Source organism: Anarrhichthys ocellatus, unplaced genomic scaffold (genome assembly GCF_004355925.1).
Source record: "Anarrhichthys ocellatus isolate YVR2014 unplaced genomic scaffold, GSC_Weel_1.0 scaffold11, whole genome shotgun sequence".
Taxonomy (NCBI): Eukaryota; Metazoa; Chordata; class Actinopteri; order Perciformes; family Anarhichadidae; genus Anarrhichthys; species Anarrhichthys ocellatus.
In genome coordinates this window covers 8,424,387-8,435,136 of record NW_022280041.1, presented here as the reverse complement: position 1 = coordinate 8,435,136, position 10,750 = coordinate 8,424,387, and the positions used below count along the sequence as shown (strand labels likewise).

The following is a 10,750-nucleotide window of genomic DNA, read 5'->3' as shown; positions in this document are numbered from 1 at the left end:
TACATGATGCCTGAATTTCAAGGCAGTGTGTTAGAGACGTTTCTTCCAACAAGCTTTCGCAGAGCGCGGCGTTAAATATCAAACCCTTTGTGATTCGGCCGTTTTATTTTGATGTATTTATTCGAAGATACATTTCACATGGGAGGAATGAACCTGGGATTAGGCCACAGACCTACTCTCCACTCCAGCAATTCAATGATTTGACAACTTTCAGCCAACTGCTTGAACACAGAAATGTGACAGTTTATACTGAACATCCCACATAGACTGAATCTGATGTCAGACCTCAAACAGGAACTTTTATATTTAGGCCTCAAATTGCAATCATTCAAAATCACATATAAGAAAACAAACACAAGAAAGAGCCACGGCAGAAAAGTCATTTTTGTAGCATAGCTCATTTTATTGTTTAAACAGTTTTGCATAGGAAATATATCCACTTCCAGTAATTGACTGCAGTAAAAACAGCTGCTAGCAGTATAGGCTGGATATAACAGTAACAATCACAAAAAGTTGAGCCTTTATTTACACTGATTTTAATCTTGTGGCAATTTTAGCCCCTGCACCAAATGTAACCAGCTTGAAGGCATCGCCTAATGCTCGGCATTTCTAAAATCAATAAAAAAAGGGATATCAAGGCCTTCGCTATACAGTTCACAATGGACACCTGTGGCTCCTAAACTGTCAATGAAAAGATAAAAAACAAAAAAGGTTTCCAAAAAGTCCTCTAAAACGTACATTCAGATACATACATAGACCTTTGCACACACTTGCAGTGTAACTACGATCACTACTGGAGACTGTTTACATATTGTTTTGTTGGTGTTGTTGTTGTTGTTCGTTATATATAATTCCACCATGATTCATGAAGTCGAAATGTGTGCGCAGAGGGACGTAAAAGTGCCACAAGACCCAAAAGATAAACCAGCCCTGCAGAGAAAACTGATGAGTAATCTTAAGAAAAGACATTGGTTCATCCTTTCACTGCTCTTATTGTAGCACTGATCCCCACTGCCCCTCCCGAAAAGAAAAAAAGAAGAAAAAGAAAAGATTTCCTCTCACATTTTGAACAAGCTTGATGTGGGCATTGTGTGCTGACATAATTAATAAATCGCAACAAACAAAAAAAATATCAAAAAAGTAATAAAGAGCATATTTCTAAATGAGTTTGCAACATTCGGTTCTGTGTGATGGTGTTTTTCTTGTCACATATGAAAGTAAGTCTATCACATTTTACAATTATATACAATAGACAGCTTGAACAGGCACTGCATTGCTATCTTTTTGTCTTCTTTTGGTGAATATTACATCCTGTAGAAATGCTGGTTTTTATGTTTTATAGTAACCTGATGCCAAGTGACTAGCAGCCAGCCAACATATATGGAAGGTGTGTATTGCTCATGTAGGATGGAAATGAAGTTCTAATCTTTTCCTCTAAGTCTGCATGCATTCGCCCTCTCAGTCCCCACAGAGTGCGTGACATTCTGATAAAAGGAAAATCGCACATATTGCGTGAGTGCCATAAAGTTGTCCTGTTTCTCGATGATCGTAGTGATCAACGACATAATACTTTCTAAAAAAAGGTTGCTGCGAGTGTCAAATCTGACTTAAATACGGCTCTTTCTGGTGGGTGGAACATTGATTACAATTTTGTAAAGTTACAAGAACGTTTTGACAGACTACAATCACACCCTGTGTAGCAATAGAAAAACTTAACCAATGCGCAAATACACTAGCTATTATCAACTGGAAGGTACAGTACCCTATTCTGAAGCACCTGCAGTTAAAGTAATGTTTGTTTGTAGTGTGAATGAAGTGTTTCCCAAATCCTATCAGGCATTGACAGCATGTGGAATGTGCAAAATGAGCAATGCCTAGATGGTCTTACTGAATTTTAAAGAGATATTTCAGAGAGTCGTCTGCATATGAGCAAAGCAGACGGCTCAAAATTGGCCGGCCCAAATCCGATCTATGTCGTCTTGCAACATTTCCTCTGAAAAGAAAGAAAAAAAGAAACCGTCTCATAGATTAATCGAGGAAGTTTGTCACTACGGATTTTACCCTGCTTCTCGCTTTAGGTCAGGTGCAATCTGGGGCCTTTTCTACTGGTTAAGTGAATACACCCCCAGCTGCTACAAGAAACACACTCACACCAAGATCTTGTTGGACAAGAATTCACACCCCAAAAAAAAGAGTTAAATCATATCACACTTGCTATGGCCACGCTAAGGGAAGAACAACAATTCAAATATTAATGAAGTGTTTCCCAAATGGAAATATCTAAGCACTAACCAAGATCAGAAATAATAACAAGATATAATAAAAAAAAGCCTTCATTGTTGTTTTTTAATATTTATGTCTGTATAGAATATTTCCCCCCTTTTTTACTTTACATACAGGAACACAACTGATGAAAACACTTTAGACTCTACTAATTGGGAAAACCTGGAGAGTTCTAACTCAAATCCAGCCTCCAAAAGAAAAACCCAAATTAAATTTGCTTTTTTTTTTTTTTTTCCTAAAATGGAATTGACTTATTTTCCCCCAGAATTGAAGATTTACAAATAAGGGCTTAAGAGGAGAACTCTCGAGAAAGTTTACAGTGTACAAACTCCTGTCCCATGGCAGGCTTTTTTTTTTTTTCAATAGAAAGACCCTCATCTTCTCTCATTGTTTTGTGTCAGAGGCACTCGATCACACATCCAGCTCACAAAGTCACACACACACACACACGCGCGCGCGCATGCATACGAACGCTCATGCTACCAAAGCAGAGTTCAAGCCCACAGACTACTGCTATTGACGCACTCAGGATATTTACCTTTATGTACAATCTCCTATTCAAATAAACACCAACAGCACAGTGACCCTGACACATTTATCACTCACACACACACACACACACACCCACTCACAAACACACTTGGGGACAATGCACGTCAGTGGGGTCTCCAATGGCCAAAGGCTAAAAAGCACTTGTAGTTTTTCTTTTTAAAAGAACAAAAATAAAAGAATAAAACAACAAAAGAAGACAGAACAGTGCACATAGAACGGGGTGACTTTTTCAATTTGTTTCTCTGCATAAGATATCTGGGTGAAGACGGAGAGACAGAGCTTGACTTGAGGATTACTTTAAAAAATGTTTTTCCGCTTCTTAGCCCTCCGCTAACTACAGCGGGAGAGCTCCCGGTACTACCGTCTCTCCGAGGGGAACATTTCTTTCACGATTGTGGGGAAAGAGTGCAAAAGGTGTCATAGCAGCATTGGAGGTGCTGCTCTCACTGTGAGAAAAGTCGTATTGATGTTGTCTTTACATGAAAAATGGTAAGATAATGATTATATAAATAATGCCCAGTAATACGCCTGAGAGATTTAGTTTAAGACTAGGTTCAAAACACTGAACGGGGGAAGAAGACGATTGCCTATGTGCTAGTTAAGTGCTATTTTTTTTTCTTCTAGTGGATTCTATTTAAGCTTCTACTGGGCCACTGGACAATACCACGCTTCTGTGGCTCTAATATTTACTTCAACATACTCTACTGGGCTTTCTGCTGGGGGAAGTGTCTCAGGAATTGACATATGTGCACATCGTATATACATTTATACAAATCTACTCCTTATAAAATACTTTCTAAAGGCTTGCTTGAGCCTGTCTGGAACTGATTTGGACAGGTCTCACTAGCATTAGTCGGTGTGTGATTGTTGCGCAGGTCACAGGCCACTTCACTGATGTGTTTAAGGCATCTACTTGGGAATTGCATTCGGTGACGCTTAGAATAGTACGCCGTGGTATTCGATACGAGCGTGCAACAGTAATTGTCGTCAGTTGCGGCTTTTCGAGGGATTTATGAGAGGATGGGATTCTACGCAAAAATGATTCCTTAAAATGATTGTCATACTCAAGTCAAGCCGTCTCTCCTCTGAAAAAGAATGAGCTCCTTCAAGGTCACATGCTAGCACCCCAGGTGGAAAGTTGAAAGTAAGAGTCACAGTCGACCAATCAGTGACTTTGCAGTCGTAGAAAGACCAAGGGTGCATTTTTACTTCTGGAAGAAATACCGCCCCTCCCCCTAAAACTCCCGAATTCAAAAATACACTGGGACACGTCTCACCGTCATTCGGTAGGCCTATATGCTAAAGAAAAAAAAAAGACCTTGTCATAAACTGCATAGAAAGCAGTCCCCACTTTGGTCAATAAAAAAGGAAAACACCCACAACAACAACAACAACATCATCAACAACAACAACAACGACAAACAACGATATCAACAAAATAAATGCATTACAATATTGTCTATCTCCAAACTAGCCTCTAATAATTGACGCATCTATAAGCACTACCTACATAGGCAAAACTTGGTATTGCATAATTTTCATAATTCTGAATTCCACCCTCCACAATAGTAATTGGAAGATGAACAAAATGAGCATTGAAAAACAAGGAAAACAAAAGATGACAGGTTATTAGAAAAACCACCAAAATACTGAAAGAAAAAAAAACGCTGGTTGATTACAAACTTTAGAACGGCAACTACACACAGCCTTGATATGCAATGCAACTGTGAGATAGAGTAGTACGTAAAGTTAAAAATCAATAATTTCATTCAGAGTACAAAACAATTCTTATCATAAAATTGTTAATTTCTTTCTATAATGATAAATGCAGCAAAAACAAGTGTAGTGATGTCTCTATATTCAAAGGCAAGGCACGTAATGTGGACTATATGTCATCGTGCAAATTAAGAGTATTGGAGAGATTTTCCTTGTATAAATACGTCCGGACTGGAGAGGCAATGGCTGTGAACATGCCGTGCACAATTCTAGATTTCAGGGATTTGCCACCACCTGGATTCATAATTTCAGTTTTCAACCTCTTCCACTGCAGAGTTATTAACCCTTGCACAAACTGTAGCTTTATACAGAAAGCCTACTGTACATTTGCATGAATTGTACATTTCCATGGATAAACACTTTGCATTCCTTATATTTTTTTTGTAAACACAAGCTTTAGAAGCTGATGGCCCAAATGCATAATGCTCTTGATATTATCGTGAACATTTACAAATAAAAAAAAAAACATGAAATGCCATTTTTATACACTATGTGTGTCTCGCTTCTTTTCTTATGTTCGGTTATTTTTTTTTACCTAAAATAAATTAAAAAAAACTCCCCATAATGATGGGAAGGGCTCAAAAGAAGTGCTGGTTTTGCTCAGCGCTGAACAGGTAGCTTAGTGCTTGCCTTCAACTGCCGCCTGATGTTGTTCTCATGTGAGAAGACGGATTATGTGACTGAAATCAAATTCAAATGTTTTCTTCAACATTTTACCCATAAAACCATTTAATATTTATCCCCCATTCCTTTAGAGTCTTAGGGCTGACAGACTGATAGCTTCCCTTCAAAAATTCAATTGCACTTGCCTCTATCGAGATTTTCTTATTCTCCGTCTTTTTAAATCCTTTTGTAAAGGAGTTGCAAATTCTTTAATGAGGGGTCCAATCTCAAGCCAAACGTTTAGTGTTTTTTGAAAACCGCACCGAGAGTTCTCAACTCTTTCCGTAAGCATTTACGTTAATTCTTGAAGTAAGTAGTAGTTAAGAATAAACAAAGTCAACACATTTTTTTTCTGAACAAAGAGTCGTATCACAGTAAACTGAAATCAAAATCAAAAGAAACACTCTGAATTCACAATTTTTTTTTTTGTTCCTATGGTGTACACAGTGAATCGTTTGACGAGGGAAAGCCTCTTTTCAAGAGGTCTGATCGGAGAGCTTCGAGTCTCGGAAGCCATCCACCAGGCAGAAGGTGTCGATACGCAGACCTCTTCACTTGTGTGTGTGTGTATGCGAATCAAGATTGTACAACTTCCCTCAACATGGAAAAATAGTAGGAATTGCCGCTAAGAGACTAGAGTGTCATGCAATAAAACATTAAGGCATCTATACATCACAGTATTTGAATGGATTGAAAAGTTCTGCAAACACAACAACTGACTGGTGGGTGGTGGATGTGTGGGCTGGGCAGGGCGAGGAGTCAGCAGACCTGAAGCTTTTCCTTTTTTTCTCTTTCCTCTGAACCGACCCTCTTCTTCACTTCGCGGCCAATGTCCTTAATGGGAAATGGAACGGGAGGGGGGGGGGGGGGGGGTCATGGAAGGGACGAGACTGGGAGGGGGACGATTGTGCAGCTCGTGCTGCTTGCTGGTTTCATCCATGGCTGCGGACACCTTTAGTGCTAACTGGGCACCGCCAACACCCCCGTCAACGCATTCACCCGAGGGGGGAGGGAGTGGGGGTCCTCCGGCCTCCGTGTGTTCAGTTCCCTGTCTCAGCGGGGACCAGGGGCTCACCAATGATGTTTATGCTGTAGTTCTGGTGGACATTTGTTGGCAGAATCGGAGTCCCGTTCGACACTTGGAATGGAACTAAGCTCGCCCAGGTACCAGGACTGCGGAGAGAGAGAGAGAGAGAGAGAGAGAGAGAGGGAGGCAAAGAGAGAGAAGGAAAAGACACAGAGAGAGAAGGAGAGATTAGTCACATGCCATTAACTTGTTTGTGCAGTTTAGTCAAAATCAGATTCTTTCTGTCAGTTATCCTGAACACTGCTTCGCTAACAAACAGCATCACTGCTCTGCTGACAGTCATCAAGGCTCAAGGTCTTACTTTTGTTTTGTTCAGACAGAAGATGGGCGAACAAAAAGAGAAACGGCAGCACTAGCTCATTAATTTAAGCTGAGGTGATTCCACTTGATTCCGAGTGAAGGACATCATGTGAGAGGGCCGTGACGCAGGCCCTCCTCTCTGCATTGATGGCAGTATAGAAAAGCACGAGGGGGGAGAGTGCTATTGGTGGTGGTGGTGGTGGAGGAGGAGGGGTGGGGAGGGGAGGGGGGGTTGGGGGTCCCCACACAAAGCTGTCCCATCCCTATTCATCTCACGCTAATGGCAAAACAACACAGTGATTGTTCCTGGGGAGCAACGGTGCTAACTGAAAACGCGAGCGGGAACAAACAGCATGTTGTTCCCGTGGGGTGCTGCTCTACGTAGATGTCAGATAATTAGCCCACCACCCCCACCCGCTTCTCCCCCGCAGGCCCCCAGTGTGCGCTCATCTGACACCCTCCCACCTCTCACATCACCCGCTCTAAGTCTGAGAGTACCTGTGTCGCACATTTTCGACCATATTCGCCCCGGTACCTAACTTTTTGTTTATCGACGTGCTGAAGTGCAGCAACAGCAGTGGATAAAGTCCTGGGGGAATCAAGACAGGATGTAGAAGAGAAGGGAAAGAAGGATGACGGTGGGACGAAGACAGTGAGGAAAAATGAGGTGGAGAAAAAAAAGAAATGTTTGGGGAGAAGATGGATGACAAGGAGGAGAGTCGTTTTCAAAAGTAACAAAAACGAACAGGACAAGGCTTAAGACTGAAGATGCTGCTTCACAGACGTGATTCTTTGTGAAGCATCATCACAGGACAACACTGTCTGCGTTCATGAAAGCCACTGATCAACCAGTCTGCATTTTATACAAATCACTAGTCGCTGCTCTTTTACTTGAAACAATGGAAGTGCAAATTCAATTCACCTCGTGGCCTAAAAGAGTCAGTCTCTCCAGTAACGATTCAAACAAAGAAAGAACGAGAAGAGACGATGTATTCAAAAATAACAACAAACATCGCTCGAGTTTCAGATTGGGTTTGAGTGCGCAAAGAGTTAAAAACAACCTCAAGGCTAATCCCCTCTAGGAGTTTTTCCCCCTGTCCAGCCCGTCCTCATGCTCTCCTCTCTCTCCTGCTTTCGTCCCTCCTCCTTCTCTCTTTCTCCCTGCCAAAAATCATCCGACAGGAAAGGGGGGATTAAGTTTTTCCTACCTTGCTGAACAAAGAGCGCACAGAGTGGCCAAGGGGCTGCAGCTTTCTCGCTTTCACGTTTTGCTTTCTTTCTTTCTTTCTATCTTCCTCCCTCACTTCTTCCATCCCTGTCCTTACGAGACTCCTCTCAGGTAATGGCTAACATTAGGGGGACCACACAGCTACAAAAGCGGACTCGCGGGCCTTTGTGCACACTAAACCGGCAGATCGGTTTTAATCTTGTTAAAATCGATGGCTGTCAGTCCGTATCTGCATCCCATCACCTAAAGCTGCGCTGGGCAGGAGTTTTATGTAAAGAACTTCTCTACTATCAGGCTCAATCACAAAGTAGGGGCTGGAATCCTCCCGTCACTATTAATTGAGACTTGCAGATTTGCCTTTTTTTTTAGCGTGACTGAACTTTGACTACAAACTCTGTCTCAAAATGCAGCAAGTGAGGGCTCCATCCAAAGAAAGCCAGATCTTTCAATGATTGATATTTTGCTTCTTGTGCCTTTTTAAGTTATTTGATATGATGCAATCACACACAGGCCGTGTTGAAAGTGCATTTTTTGGTGCCAGTTCACAGGAATTCTGGGTGTTGTTCCAATTTGTCAAGCAGCTCCCTTTCGCTGTAATCTCTGCCTGCCTAGATGGTAAACATTTGCTTTAAAATGCTACTATTTCCATATATTTTGTCTCCATCCAAGTTGTTGCTTTATGTTCCCGCACTCCAAGCAGCTCTGGATAAGAAAAATCTGACCTCGATTGCTATATTTCCTTAGGTAACCTTCAAGATGGCCTCCCCTTGCCTTGTCCAAGCTCCCAAATCTCACTAATTCTACTCCCTGCCAGCACAGCCCGGGCATACAGCGTGCTTCGTTTAAGGATTAGCTCCCTAAATTAGATTATCTAATGGCATCTTAATGGATTGCTGACCCATTTCCTGCACAATGGCAACATGCGAGTCTGGCAGCGTTTTAATTTGGGGGCTAGTACTGAAGAGGCATAGCGGAGCGCTCCGTTTAAAGGGCAAGCGAGATAAAAGAGAAATCTGACTGATTCCATCTATATGTTGAATGGTTTTACGTGAATAATCCATCATAGAGGGGAAAAGAAAAATAGAATGGAATTACCATCCCGTCTTTGTAACAAAATTAACTAAATTCAGTTGGGATCTATTTTATCTGTGCTCATTACTGTACACTTGCATGTCGAAATGAGGAGTGAGCTGCTGTGCGAGTAAAGTAAGAGACCTCGCGTTGCTGCAGGGGACATTTTCTCTGCTACCTCCGCTGGTCTATTAGGAGGCCTATTGAAGGGGGTTCTGCTGTGTGCATGTGTGTTTGTAAAAGAGCTTGTAACTTCAGCGGGCACACACTGCACACACACACTCACACACACACACACGCACACACACACACTCTCTCATACACAGATGATCTACACCTCCATGGAAAAGGGGAAAAGGGAGACGTAACAGGAACAAGCTTAGCTCAGCTTGCTCGCCCTGCCATGGTGGAATGGTTCAGGTTTTTCCCCCAGAGAGGGAGAGATACAGTATGGAGGCAAGGGGGGGGGTGAAGGGGGGGGGGGGGGGGGGACTTTCTGTAACTTTAAGTTACCGAGAGTAAAGCCCGTCTTTAGCAGAAAGTCAAACAAAGCTAAGCTTGTTAAAATGTGCAAAGTAAAACATCCTCGCGTGGCTAAAAAGCTGACCTGAAATGACTTCAGTTATTCTACATGGTGGCACTTTATTTGTTCTAATTACCTTCATCAAAAGGTGTGTTATGAAACGAGATTGGTTGGGTGTGAATCCAAGAGGAAAGCTTTGGAATAAAATTCAAATTTGGAATAAATAAAGTTCGACACGTTCACACCAATCTCTTCAATATATATTATTCTGGGGGAAACTGGAAAATGATGTCGCAGAGTAGAGACAAACTAAAATAGGAAAAAAATACAACAAAAATAAAAAAGCAATAAATTATAAATTACTGGGATAATAATACCACTTTAGTCGTAACACAGCCACAGATCATACAAATTAGATTTTTATGTGAATTTATATGTGCATTTCTAAAATTGAGAAAAGCTGTCATTATATGCTGTTATCGTTTGAAGTTTGTGCGTGTGTCTGTGTGTGTGTGTGTGTGTGTGTGTGTCTGTGTGTGTGTGTGTGTGTGTGTGTGTGTGTGTGTGTGTTCGTGTGGTGTAAGAGAGACAGAGAGACGACATGAAAGAATGAAAAGGTTACCTTTGCCAAGTAATCCCCAAAGTGTCGTCAGTGGCACTGGGGCCATAATGCCTGCCGTTTTGAGTCACGCTCCAGTCACACTTCCTCAGCTGTCAATTGAAACCTAGCAGTCAGTTCACTGGGCCAAGACAACTTTCACTTCAGATCACACTACAACTCAACACTGTATACACAAATGCATGCAGAACAGCCTAGAGCAGGAGCAGCAATTATTCAAAAAAAACGAGTCCTAGCTGCTACTGACAATGTAAAAATAGTGGAATTCAATATTTACTGGGGAAAATAACAGTGAAATCAAAGCTATGGATAAAACAGACAGAAAGAAAAACGCATGCAATCACAGTTAGTGGTGACAGCTAACCTGGAAGTAAAAAAACAAAAAAACTGAGTTAGTTAGTCACAAGTGAGTGGCATCATATTGGTAGTGAGGGGTTACTTGCATTTGTAAGATGGTTAGCAAATGAAGCCATGCAATCCACTGGATGCATGCACCCTGTCGATAATCATCGCTCCACTGTAAGTGCACTTTTGGATTGAGGAAGGAGTAGGCATGCCCTCAAGCATGCAGACTTTTTTCATTAGCTAAACTGTTTGTATTGATTAGGGGTCAAAATTACACTGAACTTAACCAGCACACTCACACAC

The 10,750-nt window shown here is 41.6% G+C and overlaps 1 protein-coding gene across 6 annotated transcripts in view; it reads right to left on the bottom strand.

Annotated features, from left to right (window-relative positions):
* Nucleotides 1–379: 379 nt before the first annotated feature.
* LOC116385828 (nuclear factor 1 B-type-like) overlaps nucleotides 380–10,750 on the bottom strand; it is a 64,152-nt gene continuing 53,781 nt past the window's right edge. For 4 of the 6 annotated variants that reach the window (XM_031851576.1, XM_031851574.1, XM_031851577.1 and 1 more), the window contains 2 exons: nucleotides 10,106–10,194; nucleotides 380–6,447 (listed from right to left, as the gene is read on the bottom strand). In XM_031851576.1, the coding sequence (XP_031707436.1) occupies nucleotides 6,315–6,447; nucleotides 10,106–10,194 (222 nt within the window). In that variant the 3' untranslated portion in view covers nucleotides 380–6,314. The remainder of the gene's footprint in view (nucleotides 6,448–10,105; nucleotides 10,195–10,750) is intronic. The other 2 variants (XM_031851578.1, XM_031851579.1) reach the window with 1 other exon arrangement.